This window comes from Artibeus jamaicensis, unplaced genomic scaffold, assembly GCF_021234435.1.
Source record: "Artibeus jamaicensis isolate MK-2021 breed Jamaican fruit bat unplaced genomic scaffold, CSHL_Jam_final contig_444, whole genome shotgun sequence".
NCBI lineage: Eukaryota > Metazoa > Chordata > Mammalia > Chiroptera > Phyllostomidae > Artibeus > Artibeus jamaicensis.
Genome location: NW_026521831.1, coordinates 9,144,181 through 9,171,877, shown reverse-complemented (window position 1 = coordinate 9,171,877; position 27,697 = coordinate 9,144,181). Strand labels below are relative to the sequence as shown.

The 27,697-nt window shown below is 40.5% G+C and overlaps 1 protein-coding gene across 3 annotated transcripts in view; it reads right to left on the bottom strand.

The window, feature by feature from the left end:
• Window positions 1–4,734: 4,734 nt before the first annotated feature.
• TC2N (tandem C2 domains, nuclear) overlaps window positions 4,735–27,697 on the bottom strand; it is a 39,078-nt gene continuing 16,115 nt past the window's right edge. For all 3 annotated transcript variants that reach the window (XM_037130340.2, XM_037130341.2, XM_037130339.2), the window contains exons 5-12: window positions 26,696–26,787; window positions 25,234–25,309; window positions 24,597–24,697; window positions 24,077–24,193; window positions 20,409–20,600; window positions 17,464–17,578; window positions 12,620–12,819; window positions 4,735–9,101 (exon numbers count right to left, since the gene is read on the bottom strand). In XM_037130340.2, coding sequence (XP_036986235.2) covers window positions 8,991–9,101; window positions 12,620–12,819; window positions 17,464–17,578; window positions 20,409–20,600; window positions 24,077–24,193; window positions 24,597–24,697; window positions 25,234–25,309; window positions 26,696–26,787 — 1,004 coding nt within the window. In that variant the 3' untranslated portion in view covers window positions 4,735–8,990. The remainder of the gene's footprint in view (window positions 9,102–12,619; window positions 12,820–17,463; window positions 17,579–20,408; window positions 20,601–24,076; window positions 24,194–24,596; window positions 24,698–25,233; window positions 25,310–26,695; window positions 26,788–27,697) is intronic.

Sequence of the window (27,697 nt, the reverse complement as noted above, 5' to 3'; positions counted from 1 at the left end):
TATCCGGGTAATACTCTTAGGGAAAAAATGAGATTTTTAAAAAACTCTCTCAGCCTCCAAGAAGGAATGAGGAAAAGGAAACCTTGGAGAACTTCTTATTGTCCACACAGCGAGGCGAGAACAGAGGCTGGACACGGGGAGCACCTCTGGCCTGAGAGCTGTGTATTCTAGGCCAAAAGAACAAAGCCATCATTCCTAGCATTTTTCTGTTGCTCTGTTACTTTTTCTGTAACATACTTTCGTTTGGACTGGGAAAGGGAAAGTTTCCCCCTTTGTTTTTTCTCAAGGTTAGTTTTTTCTAGACTGGGAAAAGAAACAAACTTGACTGCAATCAAATCTGTCATAGTATTTCTATCACTCTTCCAACCCGTCTGAATCATTTATTGCCCTCACTTTCAAGAAAACAGATGTTCTTTTTTCTGCAAGACACAGGACATGTGTGTTGTGTGCAGAGATGGGCGCATGTGCATGCGGGGACACGCAGGCACACGTACACACCATAAGCCAAATCCTACCACTGAATGTGACCCGCTTGACCCCTGATCTCACCATTTCCCTGCAGAAGCCCGCTACCTGTAGCCCACCCCTCCTTCTGCCTTGCCCTCATGTTTCAAAAACAATGAAAATATCTTTCAGGAAGAATAAATGAAATGTTTATAGAAAAGTCTCAAGTACTGTTCAGTCTCCCAGAGAAGAACTCTGCTTAGTTCAGAAACAACCTAGTGTTAACATTTTAAGAAAATGTCCCTGACGCCTTTTTTTGTCTTCTGTTTTCTTTCCTTGCAGCCCTAAAAGATAGAAAAGATTTAACACACGTGACGACACTGAGGGGTGGAGCTACGAATACATACAGGAAGAAGGGAAATGCAGAAAATGGGACATATTTTGTCTTTGGCCTTCCCACATACTCTAAAAATAACTGACTACAATGCAGAGATGTCCATGGTCTTTTTTGTCTAAAGTCAATAAAAATAAATGACATTTAGAAAATCAACTTTCTCGGGCGCTCACAATCAAAAACCGGCAAACTTTCGACCCTAAACAAATTTCCACACCGAGGCGAAACCAGCGGCTGGCGGAGCAGGGTTGCGCAGGAAAACTCGGCCAGACACACTCAGGCCCACAGAATCCAGGCGCAGGGTCGGACCTGGTGAGCGATCCAGCGAGCAACCAGGCGAGCGACCTCGGGGGAGACAGCCGGGCCTGGGGCTGCATGTTGACTGAGGTCGCGCATTTGTGCGAGGGTGGACAGGCGAGGGAGTGGGCGGTTGGACCGGGCCAGCAGGTCCCCACGGCAAGCCGCAGTGGAGGGCTCCGCCATTTCCCTGCTCTGGCCACGCCCCCACATACAGCGTCACAACCCAGCGACCTGGGAATCCAAGCCACCGCTTCTCACACTTAAAGGGCCCGAACAGACCAAGAATGGCGCAGGAGGATCTCAGAGCCCCAGAAATAAATCTAAGCGATGAAGAAATAGCAAAACTCACAGACGCACAGTTTAAAAAATTGGTGATCAGGATCCTCACAGAACTGGTTGATTATACGGACAAATTAGACAAATATATGAAGGCGAAACTAATTGAAATGAATGGAATTGCACAGGACACCAATAGCAATGAAAAGGAAACTGGGACTCAAATCAATGGAGTGGACCAGAAGAAAGCAAATAATGGCCAAACAGAAAAGAGTCAAGAAGCAAGAATTCAAAGAAATGAGGAGAGTCTTAGGAACCTCCAGGACATCTTTAAACGCTCCAACATCCGAATTATAGGGGTACCAGAAGGGGGAAAGGCACAGCCACCAGTGGAGAACTTATTTGAACAAATAATAAAGGAGAATTTCCCCAATCTGGCAAAGGGAAATAGACTTCCAGGAAATCCAGGAAGCTCAGAGAGTACCAAAGAAGTTGGACCCAAGAAGGAACACACCAAGGCACATCGTAATTACATTAGCCAAGATTAAATGGAAGGAGAGAATCCTAGAAGCAGACCAAGAGCTAAGGGGACAGTCACCTACACAAAGGAGTCCCCATCAGACTGTCAGCGGATTTCTCAAAAGAGAGACCCATAGGCAAGAAGGGGCTGGAGAAAGAGGTATTCCAAGTCATGAAATCTAAAGAAAATCAACTTTCTCTCTGTCATCTTTTAAAGCCAAGTAAACATTGATTTACAAGTGGGTTGGCCTTAAAAATTGCTTAAGCTTAGAGTAGCTCAAGGAAAATAATGTCTTTAAGTATACATTGTTTGGGGAAAAAACCCTAGATAATAATTCATCAATATAAACAGGAGTATTTGAAATAAACTAAGATATGAGGAAATTAAATGATGACAATTAGTATCACAGGAAAGACCACAGGTTTTCTGATCTCCTATTTGCTCATTCACTGCATAAAACCCAATGTTCTGATATATTCACTATAATATAAGCTGTATGAGGGCAGAGTTGTTGCTTACTAGGTGTATTCCCAGCACCTAAAACAAGAGGCACACAGTAGCTATGGGGTAAATATTTCTTGATAAATATTCCTATATTCTAGGTAGATAGACATGTATGCTAGAGGACTCTTCTAGTCTTTTCCAGATACAACAAAGATTGTATTATAATAGACCACACTAGTTTTCAGATTTTCTACGAAGAAAGAAGAAATTGAGCATGCATTTTGATAAACAGCAGGGAGGGGGAGGGAAAGGGGAAGGAGGCAGAAGGTGTAGCGTAACAATTCTGTACTCATTCCTCTGAGGGAAAGCTGAGTTACGACCAGGTGACTCATGGAAAACTATGCAGTATTAGGACACACATGAGCAACTCACTGAGAGTTCCCTCTACAACGGCCCTGACCTTGCTACTTTGCCACCCTTAACCGCGCTCCGTAAGCTTTTCTCCCTCTGAGAGGCCTCTCTCCTCTCTGGCTGCCGATCTGTTCTTCCCAGGGTTCCTTTTTATTGTAAGAAAACATGACTCGACGGTCCTCCCCACCCTCCTCATCTCCAGGTTCATTCATGACCTGTGAGGCCAAGTCCTCAGTCCCGAGATGTATACGCAGTTAGACTGACTTCTCTACCCCCTCTTTCCCAAGTCCCTCTCTTAAATTCTGCCAGGAAAGGTCTCCAAAATTCTCCTTTTGTCCTTCCAGATAGAACTGTCGCCCAGACCACCTTCTATTTATTCACCTTCCTTTCCACAGACGTCTCATGGATCCTGTTTAAGATGCTAAATACAATAACTTAAATATAAGGCTATTCATATTCGACAGGAACTTTTCAAAGCTGGACACGGTTAAGTATCTCTCCAATTTTATCAAACTTACCTGGCTCCCTGCAAAAAGCAAATGTTTAAAGTAAATTAATATTTTTTTGCGCTTAGTTATACACATATTAAGTTATTAACATGCAATATTAAGGTAAAATCAGATGACTCTCAACAGCAATCTACAAAATTTAGCACTAATTATGTTATGAATACTACTCAGAATATCAGGAAAAATTTTTTCTAGGTCTGTCTTTCCTAGGCCATACCTCATAGTGTGAGGCTACCATGTTTCTCTTTTCTATTATTAAGAAATACGTCAGTGGATTTTTAAAAGCAAATGTACCAAATACATACAATCCAGCATTCTCTCTCAATCAGGAGATACTGTACTGGCCTTTGCCACTTTACTACGCAATAAACCATGACTCACTGTGTTCATTCATTTCTCGGTTTATTCACCGCTGTATCCCTAGTACCCCAAATACTCCTATCAGGTCGATGAATGAAGAAACAAATATTTACTATGTACCTCTAATGTGCCAGGTACTGTGCTACCCTCAGAAATGTAATGATGTGACTCAGCTTATGTAATGACTTAATCACAATTATGATAAATGCTATAAAGGAAAATCACATGACCATTGAATTTAATACTGCCTAAGATGTAAAAAAAAAAAGACTCTTCTCTTGAGAAACATATTTAAGCAACATCTAAAACACAATCAGGATTTAGCAGAGGACAGAATAAAGAGGACAACTACTCCTGTGTGAAGATCCTGAGGACACTCGGGGTGCACTTCCTTCTGAGACCTGAAGAAAGGTCAGCGGGAATAGTCCAAGATGAGGCTGGAATGGAAAGCGGGGCTCGGACCACGCTGGGCCTGGGAAGACCACGTTAAGGATTTTGGGTTTCCCACCAAGAGCAGTCGGAACTAAGGAATGGTAGCCATAGCTACACTTCAAGGGTATCACTCTGGCTGCTGGGTGGAGAATGGATGAGAGAGAACAGGGAGGCAGGAAGACCAGTTTGGGGGCAGGTGCGGTACTGGAGGTGGGAGACGATGCTGTCACTGACAAGGGAAGTTACGGTCAAGTCCACTCAGAGGTGTTTCTGAATAGGGTAATGGATAGAGTGATGAGAGGAAGAGGAATTCCGAAGTGGCTCCTAGGTTGGACAAACAGGTGGGGGATCATCCCTTTTACTTAGATGGAGACCAGTGAAGGCCAAGTTTGTGGAAGGAACACGAAATCAAAAGCTTGGCCTGGGATATGTTCGAGAAATAATGTCCACATCATCCAAGCGACAGTGGAGCTCATTAGCAAGATTTGGGTGAGGACCTGAAGTTGACAGCCTTCTGCTGGCAGACAGCAGGTGAAGTCAGGGGGACAGCAGGTGAAGTCAGGAGAATAGTTGAGATCACCCAGAGAGACGATATAGAGTGAAAAGAAATGTGTGTTTTTGAAATATCCATAATGGCCATAATATAAAAAGTTGAAATTTATTACAAATTTCTGAAATCCTTCACAAATAAGCAATTATTTCATTAAACATACAATGGAAACTGTTGCTGGGAAATACAGTATCAGAGAAATTCATATAATTGAATTCAACCAAAAGGTCAGTTGAGGTTATTTTCAGACCACAATTATACAACATATGTTTAAAATCCCACTGGTTCCTTAACAGTCTGATAAGAGTTGGAACTGATATACTTCGGTGGTAATTTCTCTAGGAGTTACACTAAAGAAATCATGCAAAACTAAATGAAAGCCGAAGAGTGATGTGTTTTGACACAGGCTGCAGCTATTTAACTGTATTCATCTGAAAGCTTCTAAGTAAATACACTGTCAGGGAACAGTACTGTGCAAACGATCCGCTGGCAACACGAACCTTCCGGGGCTTTCTCTGGCCACTCAGCGTTATTTTGGTTCCCTTCTCATTACGAGTGAGCAATGGTCAAGAAATGCCTAAGCAAATACACAGGGAAGTGATTTTTGCACAGTATCTCATATTTTTATGACGGGCTTCTAGTGTTTTCCTCATGAGTAGCTGTGAATGGGACAGGGTATTTCTTTTTCTTTGTCCACATAAATCTTCTAAGAAACAGCCACAATATCTTTACTCAGTACCTCTTCCCCCAAGGAAGGCTGACGTCAACGCTAATGAACACGTTTGGGATCTCGGCTGTGTCAGTACCTGTAACTGAAAGGACTCGTTCTGTTTTTATGGTTCAAGTACAGTTGTCTCCATTTTGCAAATTAAATAATTAAAAGTTGAGTTACATACGTAACTGCAAATAATAAATTTAGGAATTGAAAGCGATAATAGAACACAGAAAAACTGCTCAAAAAAAATCCTAGATTTCTTAAAACAATAAAATCCATGATTTATTATCTAAAAGCCAATACACTTACTTTTCTGGTAGCTATTAAAATAGCTGCATTGGCAGAGGACTTATCAAGTAGTAAAACATGTCATTATGCACTCATCACAACTCACAGAAAACAAGAGTGAATCCTAATGTAAGGTATGGACATCAGGTGATACGGATACATTGATGTAGGTTCATGGATTGTAACAGAGGTACCACTCCGGGGCGAGCTGCTGGTAGCCAGGAAGGCTGCGCATGTCTGGGAGCAGGCGATATAAGAGGATTCTCTGCACCCTCCTCTCAACTTTGGTGAGAACCTAAAACAAAGTCTATTTAAAAAATGTGTTTTAAATAGCTGCCATTTGTCTAAACATTCAAAAGACTACCATACAACGTGATTTATCTTAAAAGTCCATTTGAGAATTGAGCAATGTATCATTTTTCACAAATCTAAAAAAAAAACAACAAAAAACCATTTCAGCCCTGGCTGGATAGTTTGGTTGGTTAGAGTATCGTCCTGATATGTCAAGGTTGTGGGTTCAATCCCCAGTGAGGGCACGTACAAGAATCGATGAATAGACTTCCAGCCAAGATGGACACATAGGTGCAGACATTGTGCCTCCTTGTACAACCAAATTTAAGGACAACAAAGATTCAGAAATAAAAACAAAACCAGAACAAACAAAATTGAACTGTATGAGAGTTCTACAACGATGAGCCATTCATCCAGACCAGTAAGAGGGGCAGAGTCAGCGGTGGCGAAGAGGGGTCCCGGCAGGAAAAAGCGGTGGTTGGTGGACCCGGCAGGCGAGGGACGAAAGCCCAGTAAGGCTTGTAAGGCAGCTGGCTGACCACAGACACACATTCACATGCAGATAAACCAGGCAGGTTTAAAAACGGCCAGTGAGACAGACTGAGCAACCCAGGGCCCCAGCTCCAGGAAATAAAGCCTAAAACCACCAATTGGTAAAACTTTCAGGGGTTGAGGTCCCGGGAGAGGTGCCCAGCCTCACAGGAGAGTTCACTGGAAAGACCCATGGGGTCCTAGAATGTACACAAGCCCACCCACCAGGGAACCAGTGCCAGAAGGGCCCAATTTGCTTGTGGGAAGTGGCAGAGGGGACTGAAATCTGAGAGAAAGTAGAAAAAAACGCTATTGTTCCCTCTCTAACCCTGCCCCCACATACAGCGTCACAACCCAGTGACTGGGTCACCCCGCCCTGGTGAACACCCAAGGCTCTGCCCGTCATAAGTAATGGGCGCAAAGAGACCAAAACATTATGGCTCAAGCAGAAGAACAGCTCAAAGTCCCAGAGCCAATACTTCTAAGTGACCAAGAGATAGCCAACCTATCAGATGCACAGTTCAAAACACTGGTGATCAGGATGCTCATAGAACTGGTTGATTTTAGTCACAAATTAGATGAAAAAATGGAGGCTACACTAAGTAAAATGAAGCAAAATGCACAGGGAACCAATAGTGATGGAAAGAAAACTGGGGCTCAGATCAATGGAGTGGACCAGAAGGAAGAAAGAAACAACCAAACAGAAAAGAATGAAGAAACAAGAATTCCAAAAAAATGAGGAGAGGCTTAGGAACCTCCAGAACATCTTTAAACATTCCAACATCCGAATTATAGGGGTACCAGAAGGGGAAGAGGAACAGCCACAAGTGGAGACCTTATTTGAGCAAATAATAAAGGAGACCTTCCCCAATCTGGCAAAGGCAATAGACTTCCAGGAAATCCAGGAAACTCAGAGAGTCCCAAAGAAGTTGGACCCAAGAAGGAACACACCAAGGCACACCATAATTACATTAGCCAAGATTAAAATGAAGGAGAGAATCCTAGAAGCAGCAAGAGCTAAGGGGACAGTCACCTACAAAGGAGTTCCCATCAGACTGTCAGCAGATTTCTCAAGAGACCTTACAGGCAAGAAGGGGCTGGAAAGAAGTATTCCAAGTCATGAAATCCAAATACCTACAACCAAGATTGCTCTATCCAGTGAAGCTTTCATTTAGAATGGAAGGGCAGATAAAGTGCTTCTCAGATAAGGCCAAGTTCAATGAGTTCATCATCCCCGAGCCCTTATTATATGAAATGTTAAAGGGGCTTATCTAAGAAAAAAAAGATAAAAATATGAACAGGAAAGGACAGTAAACACACATTTATTAACAACCACACTTAAAGCAAAAGCATTGATGGTGGGGGGAAAATAGTGGGAGGGCAAGAGTAGTGTGGGAAATGTAGAAGCTAAAGAACTTATGACACATGGACATGAACTAAATGGGGGGAATGTGGGGAGAGGGGCAGAGTGGAGAAAAATGAAGGAGGGGAATGGGACAACTGTAATGGCATAATCAATAAAATATACTAAAAAATAAAAGTAAAAAATATTTAAATGTATACCAAGCTAATAGGTAGAAAATATATCTCATAAAAAAGAATTAATGAAGAAAGGCATAAGTAAGTAGAACAACAAATCGATATTTCTTTCCTTCTTTCTCTCTTTCCCTTCCCCTTTCTCTGACTCTCTAAAAGTCAATAGAACAAACCGCACAGAGGGTCCCTGTCAACACCACCCATGTACCATAAACTCTAGGCAGCAGGAACAAAGTGCTTGTAAAGTATGTGCATTTTATAGTTTCAAGAGCTAATATCTAGGATAAGGGGAATTAAGTGTTTATTTGGAAAAATCTTAGTAAGTCACACAGAACAGAGGAACCGGAATGAAGAGGGCATGCTTAAGCTAATTCAAAGTATACTTCTGGCCTAAAATATCGCCATCTATTTCCTGGCATGTGTGAGACAAGGTAAGAGAGAAAAAATGGAAGACCGTGAACACAGAGCGCTTGGTCTACTTGTTAGCCAAAGGAAAGTCACATTTCTGCATCCTGAGACAAAATGTGTAGCAAGAAGTAAACAGTGAAATAGAGACACAATCCGTAATGATCACTGCGACAGTGCTCAGTCTTCTAAGTGCGTAACGGCACTAACAGAGACTCGACATACTAGATGAAGAATACCTCAGTAAGACGTTTTTAAAAACCTGTAATATGGCAGTAACTATCCATGGTTGATATTCTTATTGTTTTTTAAATTTATTTGGTTGCCCTAATAATACAACCATTCTATTTTATGGTTTATTTTGGAAGAGTTTTTAAACATTTCCTTTACTTTGGACCTTTGATACAATTCATACCATTTTTTATCAAGTTCAATTTTCTAACAGGTCCATTATATACTGTAATTATGACCCCCATCAATAACTTGAGAAATATATTGATTTGTCTCTTCCCATTGGTAGCAAATTGAGATCACAAGTCTTCTGAAAGGATGTCCAATTCTTCACCAAATAACGTGTGCGGCCTTCAGGATGGATTTAATCTGTGCCACTGGATGACAAGCTTCTCAGGATTTGTAACTGTCTCTCTCCACTGGTTTGCTGCTCCGATGTTGCTGCTGTCTTTGCTGACACAGATCTGTAAAGGAACAGTGCAACCATTTCACTTGACACAGTAATGGCAAGTTCAGGTCATTAATCTTATCAGTAAGACAACTGGAAGTCTGGTGTACACGTATTCAGTTAAACATCTTCCCACTTTTCCGAAAGTTTGCTTGATTTCTCTATATGAAATGTAAACGTGAAAACATTTAACCTATTGAACATGGCGGCGTAGGCAGACATGGCTCACCTGTTTGCACAACCACATCAAAATTACAACTCAAACATAGAACCGCCATCACTCAGAACCATCAGAAACCGAGCTGAATGGAAGTCTGACAACTACAGAATTAAAGAAACTGCATCCATCCAGACTGGCAGGAGGGACACAGACACAGAACAGGCTGGTCCCTCACCCACGTGTGGTGGGTAACATCTGGGGAGGGGGATATCTCAGGAGCAAGGAATCCTAGACTCACTCCAAGCCCCCCACCTAGGGTTCCAGTGCCAGGAAAGTAAGTCCCCACAACTTCTGGCTGCATAAACCTGTGGGGATTGAGTCAATAGAAGAAACTTCTGGGGCCTCACACAGCTCTTAAAGAACCCACACATAGAATCACCTACTCAGACTCACTCCCTCTGAGCTCCAGCACCGGGAAGGCGACTTGAAAGAAAGGCACCAGTGGTGCACAGGGAGGAACTGAAGGGACCGGCATCAGGCGAGCAGAGGCCATTGTCCCTTTTCTAACACTCTCCTCACAGAGCCAGCAGGCTGGTGCCCTATCTGAGACTCCATCACCCTGGCTAACACTGTTTGACCTACCTTGGAGATCCCCAGAAACCCCAATTTACAGAGGCCCACCCATGCTGCTTTTCCATATGAATGGCTGGTCTTGACTTATACTTCACAACTTCCTAAATCCTCTCAAACAAGCAACAGCTGGCCTCACTGAGTCCCAGCCTGGCACTAGCAGCAGCCAGCTGAGATTCACAGCTTGGCTTTGCCTTGGAATCTCTAAGCCCAGAACAAGGAGTAGTCACCTCAGATAGCTTTATAGCTCATGCAGGGTGGCCCTGGGCAAAACACAGGTGGGGGATGACCTTGGCCTGCACCACCCAGGAAACCTCAGGGCCAGTGCACCCAGCGGACAGCTACAGACCGAGCTGGAGCACCACCACCCTGCCCCTGCACAGCTGATCCTCCACAGAGGGTGGAGGGTGGTGGTCAGTGGTCACAGCCAGTCCTTGCAGCTAACTGGCCTGGGTAAATCCCTCCCATTGACCTGCTGACAGCAACCAAGGCTCAACTACAAGAGGAGGGTGTACTCAGCTCACACAAAGGAAACACTTGAGTACCCAGCCTGGGTGATAGGGGAGGCTGTGTTACTGCACCCTACATAGGGGATGTTGTAACTGGACCCTACAGGACACCTGCTACATTAGGCCATGATGCCAAGACATGGAGTCAAAGCAGTTCTACCTAATACATAGGAACAAACACAGGGAGGCTGCTAAAAATGATAAGACAAGAAACATGGCCCAAATAAAAGAACAGGTCAAAACTGCAGAAAAAGACCTAAACAAAATGGGGAGAAGTAATCTAACACTTGCGGAGTTCAAAACACTGGTTTTAAGGATGCTCAAGGAACTTAGTGAGGACTTCAGCACCATAAAAAAGATCCAGTTAGAAACAAAGGATACACTTAACTGAAATAAAGAACAATTTACAGGGAAGCAACAGTACAGTGGATGAAACTGAGAATCAAATCAATGATTTGGAACATAAGGAAGCAAAAAACAACCAATGAGAACAAGAAGAAGAAAAACTCCAAAAAACTGAGGATAGTATAAGCAGCCTCTAGAACAATTTTGAGAGGTCCAACTTTCACGTCATAGGGGTGCCATAAGGAGAAGAGAAAGAGCAAGAAAATGGAAATCTACTTGAAAAAACAATGGAAGAAAACTTCCCTAATTTAGTAAAGGAAATAGACATGCAAGTCCAAGAAGCACAGAGTTCCAAACAAGATGGATGCAAAGAGGCCCACTCTAAGACACATCATAATTAAAGTGCTTAATGTTAAAGATAAAGAATCTTAAAACCAGCAAAAGAAGAGAAGTTAGCTACCTAAAGGGGAGTTCCCACAAAATTGTCAACTGATTTCTCAAAAGAAACTTTGCAGGCTAGAAGGTATTGGCAAGAAATATTCAAAGGCATAAAAAAACAGGAACCTACAGGCAAGATTACTCTACTCAGCAAAGATATTATTTAGAATCGAAGGACAGATAAAGAGCTTCCCATACAAGAAAAAACTAGAGGAGTTCATCATCACCAAACCATTATTATATGAAATGTTAAAGGGGCTTATTTAAGAAAAAAGAAGACCAAAACTATGAATAAAATGGCAAAAAATACAAATCTATCAACAATTGAATCTAAAAAGCAAACTAAGCAAACAAGAACAGAGACAGAATCACAGATACAGAGAAGATTTTGATGGTTGTGAGATGGGACAAGGATGTGGGGGAAGGGTGAAGAGGTGAGGGGATTAGGAAGTACAAATAGAGCTCTGGCTGGTGCAGCTCACTGGATTGAGCACGGGCCTGCAAACCAAAGGACTGAGGTTCGATTCCCAGTCAGGGCACATGCCTGGGTTGCAGGCCGGTTCCTGGCAGGGGACACATGAGAGGCAACCATACATTGATATTTCTCTTCCTCTCTTCTTCCCTTCCCCTCTAAAGATAAATTAAAAAAATTTTTTAAGTACAAATAGGTAGTTACAGAATAACCACGGGGATCTAACCTACCCTACAAAGTGCGATACTAATCACATCTTGTCAATATTTAATAGAGATTTTGGAATTTAAATGTGAGTCAAACGATTGTAATTAAGGTAAAAGCGCAATAGACAGCTCCCACTACTCCACTCAGAGTTAAGAAGGGACAAAAGGAAACAAGTCCCTGTAGGGTCTGCATGAGGCAAACATTATATTGTCTTACACAAAGTACTAAGAATTTTAAAACAAATTTATCCAGACACCCATACTGACTATTTAAATAATATCAAAACTACTATAAAAATGTTTTCTGCAAGCCAAATCTAACATAGTTCAGTTAACAGCAGAGTTGAACACTAAACTGAACATAAAAAGAATAAAGTTGGATATCTTTATAGCCTTAAGAAATGTAATTCAAATACTCAGTGATCCCTCCTTCATAAGGATAGTCAACAGTACTGAAATATTGACTGGTCTCATTGGTTTTAAATTTAAACAGCACAAAAAAGATCTATTTTCCCACAATAAAAATGTAAAGTTTATTTGAAAAAAACTCATTTTGAGATAAGCCTGATTGCTCAGAAATTCCAATTCCTTGTGTTTAAGCAGAACGTCTGACAGGATTCGATTTTTGTGGCAACACTGAATTTTTCGTCATGATGCTGAGACTTGTACTCCACCAAAGTCCAATTCGACCCTGTATTCCTCCTGCGGACCAGCTGTTTGAATGCGTCGAAAAGCGCAAGGAAAGAATTCAAAGTAAAAATTACCCCTACTGACCTGCCCCACGAAATGCCGCCTTCTCACAGAGCTCCGGCTATAAAGCTTGATGAGAAAAGTGATTTCCTTTTCGCTCTGTACAAGTGGGAAAATCAGAGTCTCCCCCCACTTGACTCTTCCACCGGAGGCCTTCAGTAAACGCGTCTTCTTCTTATAAATCAGCTCCCCTGAGCTGAACATTGCCACTTTCACGAAAAAGCCTACAAAAGAAGAAATTCCGATATATAATATTTTATCTAAAACACCATATAAAGGTATGTATGTTTGATGTACAAATATGAAGAAGCCACTTTTTCAAGTTCTGATCAGCTATTGCCATAACAGAAAACATCTTTAGTAAACTCTTTAATTTCTATCGCACTCCATAATGAACTACTGTAACCCCAGACGAATTTAATCTCCCTCCAACATGAGTGGCATTAGAGACCGGAACTGCAGGCATAAGCAATGCTCAGCAGCTGGGAAGGGCGCACCGGAAAGGGTTACACAAAAGAGGGGGGCCACCTTTTCTGGACGGCTGGAGGAACTGACTTCACAGCTTCACAGAGGTAAAACTGCTTGAGGCTCTGGAAGTTCAACACATGCTCACTAGAGAAAATCTACTACTTAAATAAATTGGAGATGTAGAGCTTCCAGCAATGGTAGAATAGCTTCTACAAACTAACCTTCCCATAGATAACAGTGAGAAACTCGGGGGGAAACATAACAAAAACTACTTCCGACACTAAAGACTGACCAAAAACAGAAACTGGGAAGGAGTCAGCACTTGGAAGATGGGAACTGCACTGAGTGAAATTCGGGTTTCTGTGGCTTTTCACCCAAGCAAACTCCCAAGCCTGACTAACACCAGCGGCTACAGTGTAAGCAGACATACAGACTGACTGAGTAGTCCCAGGGTAGAGCTGAGACTGCCGGGTAGCAAGAGAGGAGGGAGCCGCAAAGACTGGCAGAGACCTGGCGGAGACGGAGGGGCTGAGACTGGCCTCTGGATATAAAACGGAGGTCACTGGCAACCCTGATTAGAATTTTGATTGAAGGAAGACACCTGTTAATGTAATGAACTACATTGTAGGTTTCCACTGCTGTCTCTGGTTCCTAGAATTAACACTTTGTAGTCCTGGTCATTTCTTATTTTAATACCAAGTTAGACATTTTTTGGCGTATTTTTTATGATTTTTTCCATCTGTCTACATAAGCGATGGCAGTCTATAGCTATTTTTGCATTAACTACTCTTTCTGCTTTGACATAAAGAATATGTTAACCCCATAAAATAATTTTTTCCACCTTTTTTTCATGCTTTGGAACAGCTTATATATAAAATAGGAATTATATATTCCTTAAGTTTGGTAGAATCTGCCAGTAAAATCATCTTGGCCTTGTACTTTTATTAAAAGTTAACTATCTTTATACAGACTTTATTTTATTGAGATTTTCTTGCTTTTATTATTTTTCATCAACATTTCCTTTTTCATTGTTGTTCAAGTACAGTTGTCTCAATCTTCCCCCTCACTCTCCCCACCCCAGCCACCCCGTTTCCCACCCTCGATCCTACCCACCTTTGGTTTCGTCCATGTGTCCCTTACGGATGTTCCCAAAAGCCCCTCACCCTTTACCCCATTATTCCCTTCCACCTCCCCTCTGGTTACTGTCAGTTTGTTCTTAATTTCAACGTCTCTGGTTATATTTTCCTTGCTTGTTTTGTTGATTAGGTTCCACTTATAGGTGAGATCATAAAGGTATTTGTCTTTTACCACCTGGCTTAGTTCACTTAGTTTTATTCAGATTTTCTTCTCTAGTGAACTTGAACAATTTTCCTTAAAAAAATCACTTATTTTTTGCTTGCTTGTTTGTTTGGTTGATTAGGTTCCAAAATACAACCAGAGACACTGAAATAAAGAACAATCTGGCCAAGATGGAGAAGTAGGTGGAGGGTCCACCTCGCCTCTGTGCACAACCAAATCTAAGAACAACTATTTTTAACAGCAGTCACAACCAAGCCACATGGAAAATCGACAATACGGAGTCCAAAGGACAACTAGATACTCGGCTGGACCGGTACGAGGAGTGAGGCCAGCAGCGGAGCAGGTTAGCAAGAAAAAATTCCCGGGGCGGTGTGCGGAGCGCGCAGGCAACCGAGGGCCCTGATCGCCAGTGAGCTGGCTGCCGGAGCGCACACGGAAGAGGTGCGGTGGGTCGGTCGCACGCATTTACGTGCGGAGAAACCAGTGAGAAGGGAAACCCGCGCGGTGCAGCAGGCTCGCAAAATTAGGATCGGATAAGCAAGCCCCAGGCGTTTGAGTGTCTGGATGCGCTGGGCTAGCGGAGAGGAACGCCATCGCTCCCTCTCTGACCCCGCCCCCACACACAGCGTCACAAACCAGCGACCTGGGTCGCCCCGTCCTGGTAAACAACTAAGGCTTCGCTCCGCTCACTTAACAGCACGAATAAACCAAAAATGGCTCTAGAACAACTCAGAGCCCCAGAACCGATAGACCTAAGTGATGAAGAAATAGCCAGTCTTTCAGATGCACAGTTCAAAACACTGGTTATAAAGATCCTTACAGAACTGGTGGATTTTAGTCACAAATTAGAGAAACATATGGAAGCTAAATTAATTGAAATGAATGCTGATACAAAAGATACCAATAGTAATGGAAAGAAAATTGGGACTCAAATCAAGGGAGAGAACCAGAAGGAAGAAAAAAATGATCAAACAGAAAGGAATGAAGAAATAAGAATTCAGAAAAATGAGGAGAAGCTTAGGAACCTCCAGGACATCTTTAAATGTTCCAACATCCGAATTATAGGGGTACCAGAAGGGGGAAAGGCACAACCACCAGTTGAAAAATTATTTGAACAAATAATAAAGGAGAATTTCCCCAAGATGGCAAAGGAAATAGACTTCCGAGAAATCCAGGAAGCTCAGAGAGTCCCAAAGAAGTTGGACCCAAGAAGGAACACACCAAGGCACATCATAATTACATTAGCCAAGATTAAAATGAAGGAGAGAATCCTAGAAGCAGCAAGAGCTAAGGGGACAGTCACCTACAAAGGAGTTCCCATCAGACTGTCAGCCGATTTCTCAAAAGAGACTTTACAGGCAAGAAGGGGCTGGACAGAGGTATTCCAAGTCATGAAAACCAAAGATCTACAACCAAGATTGCTCTACCCAGCAAAACTTTCATTTAGAATGGAAGGACAGATAAAGTGCTTCTCAGATAAGACCAAATTCAAGGAGTTCATCATCACCAAGCCCTTACTATATGAAATGTTAAAGGGACTTACCTAAGAAAAAGAAGATAAAAAAGATGAACAGTGAAAGGACAGCAAACTCACAGTTATTAAGAACCACACCTAAAACAAAAGCAAACTAAGAGGATAGCTAGATCAGGAGCAGAACCATAGAAATGAAGATCACATGGAGGGTTAGCAACAGGGGAGTGGGAGGAGGGGAAGGGGGGAGAAGGTACAGAAAATAAGTAGTATAGACAGTAGATAGAAAATAGATAGGGGGGAGGGTAAGAATAGTAGGGGGAAATACAGAATCTAAAGAATTTGAGACACATGTTCATGAACTAAAGGGGGGAAATGGTGGGGGAGGGGTATGCAGGGTGGAGGGGAAGGGAGGGGGGAATAGAGCAAATGTAATGGCATAATCAATAAAAAAAAATAAAAATTAAAAATAAATTAAAAAAAAAAAAAGAACAATCTGACAGTAACCACAGGTGTGGGGTGGGGAGGGATAATGTGGGAAAACAGGGGAAGGGCCATCAAGGATCACATGTAAAGGGCACATGGACAAAGCCAACGGGGGGTGGGTTCAAGGGCAGAAGACGGCGATGGGTGGGGCGGGCAGCTGTGGTGGGGTGAAGATGGAGATAACTGTACTTGAACAACAAAACTAAACTAAACCAAAGTAGAGCAGATCTCAAGGATATATATTAAAAATAATTTATTTTAAATAAATTTCAAAGGCACTGGTAGTTATAGAAAGGACTGCCTTATTTATTATGAAATCTCTTCTGAATTTGAAATTATATTCTCATCCTTGTTCATGTTCTCTTTACTTTTTGCTTGATGCAGCCTACCAAAGGTTTGTCTATTTTCATGATCTTTTCAAAGAAAAACTTTTGGTTTTATTGATCGTCTTTTGTTGTTGCCTCAATATTTATCAACTTCAACTCTGGCTTTAATTCCTTCTTTCCTTTGTGATTGCTGTTTTTCTAGCTTGGTGAATTGAACACTGAGTTGTATTTATTTTCAGTCTCATTAGTTACCATGGACGTCCAGATAACTTCCCTTCTGGTAGGAGGAAGGGGTGCTCTTGCCCCACCCTTCACCCACAGGGCAGAACTGACCTTGACCTTGAGCTCCGTGGAGGCCACTGCAAACCAGGCCTGTGAAGCCGGAGTATCAGAACCCCTGGTTGCACCCAGAGGGTGGGGAGGAAAAGAGTTCCAAGGGTTGTGTTTGATACTTTTGGTTTTTGGGAATTAAGTGTCTCACTAGCAGAGTATCCAACGAAGGATGCTGGATGAACTCTGAAGGCTGTAAGACATGTCTGACAGTCCTCCAGACCCTGTGGCTACTAATGAACCAAACAAGGAACAGCCTCCAATGCAGAGAGGTTGCAACTGGGTAAGAACCAGGAGGCTGGTGGATTCAGGCAGAGACAGTGGCTAAAATCTGAAGTCCAACAAAGTGATTTTAAGTTAAAACATAACTGCTTGAGTTGAATTATAAAAGTAACTAAAATTTTAATCTCCCTTGTAGGAAGTGTAGAAAAAAACATTTCTTACTAATATTTTCTTTAGATTTCACTTTGAACCACTGACATACTTACTCAAAGTCAGAGGTGTTGATGAGCTTGGAAGGCACTGTGCCTCAAGAATTTGCAGCTGAATCCTGCTGTTTACTGCTTGAAAGCAAGTCCCCAGTTCAAGTTCTGCATGGCACACCTGCATGTCAAAAAAGTGTCATTTGGTAATTAAGAATAAAGTTTCGAGATATTTCAAAAATTCAAAAATGAAGAGCTAAATTAGAAACTGTGAGGTCGCTGCTTTGGATCGGCACACAAAGTTATACATTATTAGGTTTAGAAGAAAAAAAGGCATGGATTTTGTACAAACGAGGTGATGACCTTCATAAACTCTGAAAACACAAGTTGCAGCTACACACTGACCCTTCAAAATCAGGGAGACTGAGAGACAATGCCAACTGGAAACAAATGAAACTCGAAAGCAGTTTAGTAGAGCAAACGTCAGTGCCATGAACACCAAAGAGCAAGCATACTGTCAAAAGACTTACATGCAGTCATTGGAATTATTTTTTTAAGAACGTAGGAAATATGATTTAAAAACACAGTGAGAATCATTCTTATTTTTTCTAAATGTGTGAATCAGAGTAGGTGCCACCAAAATCAGGAGATGACAGGTCACCACAGTGCACAGGTCTGTGGGCTGGGAGCCGAGTCACCACACCGAATGGGGGCAAGCCCACGTAGGGAGCTGGCGAGAAGGAAGCGAGTGCACGTTACAAGGTCAAAGAAAACCTGAGGCAAACGATGAAATGAAGGAGGTGTAGAGAGCAGGCAAAGTAAAAATGTGCTTCTCCTCAGTGCTGCCCACCAAGAGCAGAATAAAGCCAGTAACTTGTCTGAAAGAGGACAGGAGCCAGCCCACTGACAGGGCCTCAAAGGTTCTTGGAGTGAACAGTACAGGAGAGAGACGTAAAGCTGTCTACACATGAACACGTTACCCTTCCCGTGTTGAAAAGACATGGATGGGGATGAGGCGGGCCAGGCCGCTGAGAGGTCCCACGGGGCTCAGCAGAGACGGGCAGCGAAGTCTCTGCTCGTGCTGATTCCGACAAAGCCACAGCCCAGCCAGGTGGCACTTTATGAGACCTTCATACGTGATAATCGCCCGGCAGCCCAGTAACTGGCTCCCAGCTCCCTAAGAAAGAACCTCTCTAGGTGTGGTCCACTGACTGAATCTTGGGCATTCACCTAAAACGTGGTACTGAGTTGTAGAATTGGTTGTGCCATAAGAAGTCAAGAGATAGTGCAAAGTGAAATCACTTAAAAGCATAAACTGAACTGTTGAGGCTAAACTGTCCTACGCTAAGTCTAAAATAATGAGAAACTTCCCTATTTTGGTGAAAAATAATGCTATGCTACATTCCAATACATAACTGAATGTACCACCTTTGTACTCAATCAGAAAAGAATGAATTAATACATCTTTTCACACGGACTAATTCAGTAGCCATATATAAAACAAAACCTTTGCTGATATAAAACTTCTGATACACAATCTGGTAGAAACTGAACCATAATCATTCATTCAGATTCTCCAAAGCAGATCAGATTATAATGTCTCAATTTCCCAGAAAATACCTTTGCTGAGTCTGATATACTTTACCACTCTCACGAATTTCAGTTGTAATTCATGAATTATCCACTTGTATATGTGTGCCTTCTATAAAATATTGTTGAGGGTTACTATCCACTAAGCTCATTCCAAATATGCAAGTGACAAACCCCTATCAGCTACAGAACAAACTTCCTATATTTGAACAGAAAATACTCTAATTTGGCATGCTTTCATTCACCATTTATTCTTCCAGTCTATCCACATACAAATAGTCAAGAGCATGAGAGGCCCTCACTAAGAGCCCAGCAAAACATGAAGAAAGATGTAAGCTCGAGTTGAAAACAACTAACTTAAATGATTCTAAGTGATAATAAATATTATAAAAAACCCACTGGGGGACAGAGACAAAAATAATAGACAAGGGAATAAAGAAATCAAGAAATTTCAGCTATTCTTGATCAATTATAGTAATCCTTGGCTTTTAATTTTTTGAACATTTAATTTCCCTCAAATTCAGTGATTCTGAAGCCAGGCTGCACATCAGCATCACCTGCAGAGCTTCCGCAACTTACAGATGCCTCTGGTCCTACGCCCCCAAATATTCCGAGTTCACTGGTTCAGGAGTGGGCATCTTTTAAAGCCCCTGTGGTGATACTAATATGTACCCAGGGTTAAATATCACTTCAAGTCATCTTAAATATTTTTGAAAAGTAGATAAAATATAAACCCTATATAAATTTAAAATCACATAAACTTTGACCTTATAAAAGCTTATGGCTGATTTCTATAAGTGTTATCCTAACATAGAAGCTACTATATAAGTAAGTTATTAGGGACCTTTAAACAATTTAAATGTTCAGGTGGCTAGTTGAGAGAAGCAAACATCAGCTCTCAAAAATAAACCAACACTGTAGCTAACCAAGGTCTTTACAAAAAATACCAGCTGTGTAGCTGTGCCCTGGCCGGTGTGTCTTAGCTGGGGGAGCATCGTCTGGTAAACCGAGAGGTCGTGGGTTCCATTCCTGGTCAGGACAATACCTAGAGTCAGTCCCTAGTCAGGGCACCTGTGAGAGGCAACCAACCAATGTTTCTCTCTCACACCGATGCTTCTTTCCCTCTCTTTCCCCCTCTCCCCACTCTCTCTAAAATCATAAGCTATCCATAGGTGAGGATAAAAAATACGTACATTCCAGCTGTCAGAACTTCCTTTATACCCAATTTATGGACAGATATATAGCTGACTCATGATTAAAAACAGCTTTCTTAATCTATTTGAAGCAATCTCTGATGGAGTTTACGGTTCATGATTCTTTCCTGCTTTTCCTAAGTTATCTGCTACCAAAAAAATTTATAAACAATTAATAATTTTAGATGATTCATAGTCCAGGGTTATTGACACACTACTATCACGTACAGAAATTTTCGAAGGTGGCATTATATCCAAAGAGTAGTCCATTTCCTGCGTGCCGAGGGTTCTGAGTGACAGCGAGCATTCTCCAATGGTTTTCTTCCTGGGGGTCTGGGTTTGAACCTTAAACACAAGCCTTCCAGTTTGCAGACTTTGGAGTTTAATAGCAAATACAAAAGTTTCCATAAATTCAATAGGCTAAAAAAAAGAAAAGAAAAACATATAAATAAAAGGACTGAAAAAACAGTGATATGCCAAAACAAAATAAATAAAAATGACATTTTATACTCTGGGAAAGGTAGATCAGAGTTTTTACAACAATAAAAATTTTTTATGTAAATGAAAATGAGAATTGCCATAACTTGTTTTTCCAGAATTTATCCTGGATACTCCTTTCTTATTTTCACATGTCATCCTGTTAATTACTGAATCAGGAATTCAGGTCAATACCAACAGCAAGTGTATCAGAATATATATAGCTTTTCCCCTTCTTGAAAATGGGGCTGTTTCCCATCTTTGGTTCTGGGGCATCTTTTTTGCTATGTACAATTCTTCACCAGTAAATAAGAGTGGTTTAAGAATCCCAGCCGAGCTCTCTCAGTACTCTGAATCTAGCTTGTTCAAGTTACAAGACCTGAATTATTTCTTGAAAGGAGCGATTCTTTGTCTAATGTCCTTCCCATCTATCTTAGACTTCAATTTCACTTTTGGCGGTTTGTTCCACTCTTTGCAATCTGAAAATCAATCTCCTTAACAGAGAAGACGAAGGAAAATATGAGTATAAAGTTCCTCCCTCTCACATTAGCGTCCATCCCACACTGCAAGTCCATGTTTTCCACGCTCAGAATATTTTCAAATGTGCTTTTTCTTACTTTTAACATTTTTAAACCTTGGTTTACCATGGGCTAAGACCTTATTCACACTAGACTATTTTTTGCTATGCACTCTCTTCTTTCCATCTTTAATGCATCCTTTTGAAAAGCATCTTTTTCTTTCCCTTTGGAAAAGTAAGATAGCTGGGCGACTAACATCAATAGTTTAGATGCTGTGCCCAAATTTTCTCTTGTAATTGTTTGTGCCTGTGGTCAGAATTGTGTTTCTGAGAGTCACTCAACCATTCAAGCTTTCTTTTCCTGCTAACTTTTCCTAAATTAGCTTAGTTTTATTTGAAAATCAGAAGTGAAATTGTTAAATAAGTGTCAGGATTACAACCAGAGATGACTTATTTCCATTTAGAGTTTCTACAATGCATATTTGCATAATGTGAAATCTTTCTATATATATGTATCGATTTGATTTCTGGATTCTCACTTAAGAACATTTTCGCATGTGCTTGAAAACTCTTCCTGAACACTACTTTTCATAGCTTTCTAGTATTCTATCACATGATGTTATGATTTGAATTGTGTCCCCCCCAAAATATATCAAAATTCCTAGACCCTCCCCAAAATATGTTGAAGTCCTAACCCCCAGCAACTCCGAATGTGACCTTATTTGGAAATAGGGTCACTGGAGATGTAATCAGTAAAGCTAAGAGGAGGTCATGCTGGAGCAGAGGGACTGGTATCCGTCCAAGAAACCATGCACGTAAAGACACTGAGAGACAGGGAGAACGCCCTGCAGGGATGGAAGCTGAGACTAGAGTGAAGCCGCAGAATGTCAAGGACCATCAGCCACCCAGAGAAGCTACAGGAGAGGCATGAAACAGACTCTCCCTCAGAGAAGGAAGCAACCCTGCTGAAACCTTAATTCCAGACTTCCTCCAAAAAATGTGAGAGATCAGTTTCTGTTTGTTCTAAGCTATCTAGTTTGTGGTACTTACTTACAAAAACCCTAGGAAACTAACACATGTGGTGTTCATGAGTTTTCTCAACCATTCCCCTATATGAGACATTTAGAATGTTTCTAGTTTTATTACTATGAACAAATTGCCAAGAATACTATATATAAGAAGTCTGTCTGGAAAAAGTCCAGCCATTGTTAATATAATGAGAAAGGTTTGTGTGACATCAATTTCATGTGGTGGCCAAGGAGAGTGGACTGGAACACACATGAGTGAACAATGACAACTTCACTGCACTAGTCAGTAGGGGTGAGCATGTGTCACTGAGTGAGCATGTGTACTGTGTAGCCACTGCATTCAAAATGACTGAGAGAAGAGTAACAAATATGCACCCAACTTTGCATTAAGCTTGAAATTCCTCCGTGGAAACTATTTGGACGATTCAGAAGGCCACAGCTGTGGGCAACTGGTGATTGGCAGCTTCATCACTGCAATGCCCCCACTGATGCCCACGTCTTGTGCAGAGTGTTTTGGTGAAACATCAAATCACCAGGTGACTCGGCCCCCCTGCAGCCCAGATTTGGCGCCCTGCGACTTCTGGCTTTTCCTGAAACTAAAATCACCTTTGAAAGGGAAGAGATTTCAGACCATCGATGAGATTCAGGAAAATACCACGGGGCAGCTGACAGCAACTGGAACTGCGTGAGGTCCCAAGGTACCTACTTTGAAAGGGACTGAGGCCCTTCAAAGGGTCTAAAATAACTTCAACTCCTTAACAGTTAAGGAGTAGTTACATTTATACAGTCCTAAAATTATATTCGGCCCTTTGAAGGCAACCACGAGGCTGATGCGGCCCCCGGTGAAAATGAGTTTGACACCCCAAACTGACGGAATTGTACCTGAGTGCAGTGTGCCACTGCGACATCCTTCTGAGTAAATAAAGCTACCGTACTGTTCACAACCTGCATGAAAACCCACAGTTTTTCATGCCAAAAACTGTAAACTTTTGCCTGCCCTGAATACATATCTTATATATGTATATAACACATGTTTTATATATATAATTTTTGCATGGAACAGATTCTAAGTATAATAACTATATTTAAAAAGTATAAATATTAATTGCTTAAGGTTTTGATGTGTATTATCATTAAAATAATTTTCTGAAAGTTTTATTTTCTACAGTACTTATACAATTTTTCTGTTTTTTTAATTTTTCTTTTTTTATTGTTGTTCAAGTATAATTGTTTCCATTTCCCTCCCACTACTCCCCCACTTTTCTGATTTTAATAAAAGAAAAAAGAAAGACAAGGAAGATAGACAATAAAGAAAAACAATATGTAATTAATTCTACATTTGAATTACCTTAGTTTTTAAATGTATGTTTTTGTGGAAAATAACTTCGATTCGCATGGACAAACACTAAGCCTTCAACCCACATCAGAAGACAAAAATAAAGATATATTTAAGTTAATATGAAATCTGGAGCCTATAAAACCAAATCTCCCAATTATAATAATGGGAAGTATTTAAAAGTAATTAATTGCAATCATGCAAGTATTTCTCAAAGCCATATGGAATGAGGGGAAAGAGGATAAAAATACAGACATTTATTTTTCTTTTGTAAGAGAAAAAGCAAAGAGTATTCTTATATATTGTTTATCTCCTATATATTTTAGTGATTAAAATTTTCTTTTTAAATGCACTTTAATATTAGACAGAGAAATAGCAAATATTTTTTCAGGCTCAAAATTGTCATTAAAAAGCAAGAGATACATAATCTATAGTTTCCCCCAAATAAAACACTTTCTTATTCCAATTCTTTACATGGGTTAAAGTGACAAATAAGAGAGAAACATAAAGAGAAATTGAAACACAAAGAGCCACTTACATTGGAGGCTTCCTTGGCTGAAGATTTGAAATGCACCGGTTTGGGCAATGTTAGCGTTCCCTTTACAGAAATAGTAGGAGCATCGCCACAACTAGAGGGCCAACTTAAATCTTTGCACTAAAAGAAATTTAAATACAGTTTCAATTTTACAAAAGACACTGCCATACAAATATTTTATGTGTTTCTTGAGTTAATGGCTTCAGGTACAAACTGTAAAAGCAAACTTTAGCCTACTGAGACTTCCTGTTTCATCTACATTAAAATACTGGACATTTACTGTTCTGGGTATCACATTAATTTCCTTCTTGAGGTTAAAAAAATCAAATACTTTCATTACACCTACTAATTTATTTTCTTTAGCTTCTTTACTGAGTACAGTTTTCTGCAAAATACTATAGAACCCTAAATTCCAGAGAAAGTGACGGCCCGTTTCCCCAGAAGAGAGCAGCAGGACATGCTTACATCACAGTCTAAGTACTGAGCCCTGAGAGAAAAACTGGTGTCCACTCTGACAGCGCACCTGTAAGACTGTGATCCAGATCTGCTCTGCGGAAGAACTGTAAAACACTCTCACGCTCAGTCTCCCCAGGTCCCCTTCATCTCCCGAGAGGGTGATCGTGTCTGAATTGGAGAAGAACAAAGGTATGTGAAATGCTATGCACGCCTTCTAACCCAATTAAGCTTTGATACAATCTGACTTTGAGGGCAAAACTGAAAAATGCTACAATTATTTTTTAAAGTTGACAATTTCATAAAACACATCCCCGCCCTCTGCCACTGTTTTCCTGATGCGCTACGAGGAAGATATAAAAAGTTAATCCAATTATAATGACCTGAAAATTTTAAGTTTAAACTAAGAAAGACTTCCCAAATAACACTGATATGGCCTTAATACCGACGGCTTCAGAAAGTTCCTTCACTGATATACTTTAAAACAAACAAAGAAAAGATATTTCACTCCTTCACTCTTTTAAAAGATGCATTCATGCCTGCACACTAAAAACAGACCCTCTGATGCAAATCCTCGTATGCAGATAACAGTGCCAACGCAGACAATCACCTGGAGCCTCTTTCACTTTATCGTATGTACTTTCCGATTCCTCCTGGGCAGAACTAACTCCCCCGAGAACATAAGAGCAGGACACTTCGTTCCTTACCCAGGCTTCTGTTACTCCCCTGAGAGTTATTCCTCGACGAAGAGCTGCTGGGCACACTGGACAGCGAATCGTGTCTCTACAAAAAAAATTCTTTTTCAGTCAGAAACGGTGCATCAGACTTTGAGGATTCTGAAATAATACCTACCCTACCACCAAACTGCATGCTAACCATTTTGACATTTACTGATAAAAACTTCCCACTTTTCAGCCTGGGCGAGTCGCTCAGTTGGTTAGAGTGTCAACCCAATATGCCAAAGCTGCAGGTTCAATCCACATGCAGGGCACACATAAGAAGCAACGAATGAGTGCATCAATAAGTAGAACAACAAAGCAATAAGTAATACAAAAAATTTTCTAGTTTCCCACTTTTAGATAGAAAAGAGGAAGAAAGACTTTGGTGTGTGTTATCAGAAAAATCTTAAATACCATACTAGATAACATGTGGAAAAGCCTTTGTTGTTTGGTTCAGTTTTATAATAAGGGTGAAGAGGTTATGGTTTATGTTTCATACTCAAAAGTACTAATGAAAATCAGGAGGTATTTGGAAGTGCCCTGTTACCTAACAACCTGCAAAGCAGAAGTCACCAAAGCACAGTCCCTCTGGACCAGGAGCATCTGCACCACCTGGGAAACTATTAGAAATACAAACTCATTGTATTGAGTTTGTATTAGTAGCTCCACTGCGGAGCTACTAAGTGAAAAGCTCAGGGAGTGAGGTCTGGCCTTCTGTATTTTAACTAGCTCTCCATACAATTCCAACGCATGTTAAAGAACTGGTGCTTAAAGAATTAAGTCTGCAAAAAATTAACTCAACTGGGACTATTAAGGGTTATTTAGAATATGCTTCCATATTAATAAAGTATATGTACATACATTCACATAAAAAAGTCCACAAGTATATACACACAATATTCACTTTTACTCTGTTTTAGGAATGCAGGAGAGTTTTCCTTTTACTTTTGCTTAGATCCACTTTCTAAGTTTTTAATAACAATCACGGTTCACTTGTATTAAAAAAGGAAATATTTTTTAAATATCAAAAATTCTCAATTTTATTTGAAAAATAGCACAGTGTTAATATTAATGAATAATTAAAGTTCTACATCTTGATGGAAATACTAACTTTTATTAACTACATAGTTATGTTCATTAAAGGACGCTGAATCAATAAGCACCTTTAACGACCTGCCACTTTAAATTCCCAGTGTCACTGCACACCAACTGAACCCGTAAAAGAGACCCGTAAAAGAACAAAGTAAAAACCACTGCCTCTTGTAATCAGTTGAACGCTCCCTAAAGTAATGCACACGGGAAATGCCAAGTGTCTATCTGAGGAGATATTAAAATAGATACTTCTACCAAAGATGTAAAACATGTTGTTCCTGATTGAAGTCAAAGGTTTCTGAGGTTTTCACTTGAAAATAAATGATCAGATATAATTAAATTACTGTAAATAATTTACCTGGGTGAACTTGTGCGATGAACTTGTAAGATCAAACATAGACTTGCTCAGTCCAGAGGAACCAAGGAGCTTGCTGGTCCTTAAGTCGCAAACTGAAAAGGGACACAAGTAAATAAATTACTTATTTTTACAGTAAAGAAAAAGAAACACTGGGTTCTACTTAATTATAATGGACTAAATCTTTTTAGGAATACACTACAAATACTATATGGAAATCTACTTAAGAGATAAAACCTAGCCAAGTTAATTATTTTTCAACTATTTCACTTTGAAACAAAAACCAACAAAAATCAAATGACACATTTTTACATCCACATCAAACATCAAGTGGGCAAAACTCATTCTTTTTTAAAAAATTTAATTATTGTTCAAACAAAACTCATTCTTTTTGCTCACATTCCTCAACTCTTCGTCCCAGAAGAATCTAAGAAGGTCTCTGTGCTGAATGCAATTCAACTATATAATGAGCACTTGCTTTTAAAAAATCACTGCCGAATCCTATGTGATCCTGTATCCTGTGATCCCTCCTCCTAAACTGTACGATCCTTGAGGGATGGAACTCTGCACACCAATTGTGTATTCCAGCACAGTGCTGAAATAAATTTGAAAGAACTACTTCTGCTTTATTTTTAGTATCTCATCCTGAATTCGGGGTTGAGCCAGCAATGCACATACATGTACATCTGTGTGAATATATACATACATAAAAGACTCAAAGAACAATGAGCTTTCTGTGAATTGGGTATGTACAAGAAAGACTGTAACTGATGCAGTATCAAATATGAAACCAAGTTCTAAAAATCATTCAGGCATTTTCTATATTCTTCCTTTGTATTTCTAATCATATCATGAGTTTCTAAGTATCAATTTCACAGAATACAGCAGAAAAGGAAAAAGCTAGTATCTGTTGTAGAATCGGTGAATGGATAAATTATACACAAAATATATCCAAAATAATCTGTAAATAAAACTCCTTTTGAAAAAGGACAAATAAAATGGATT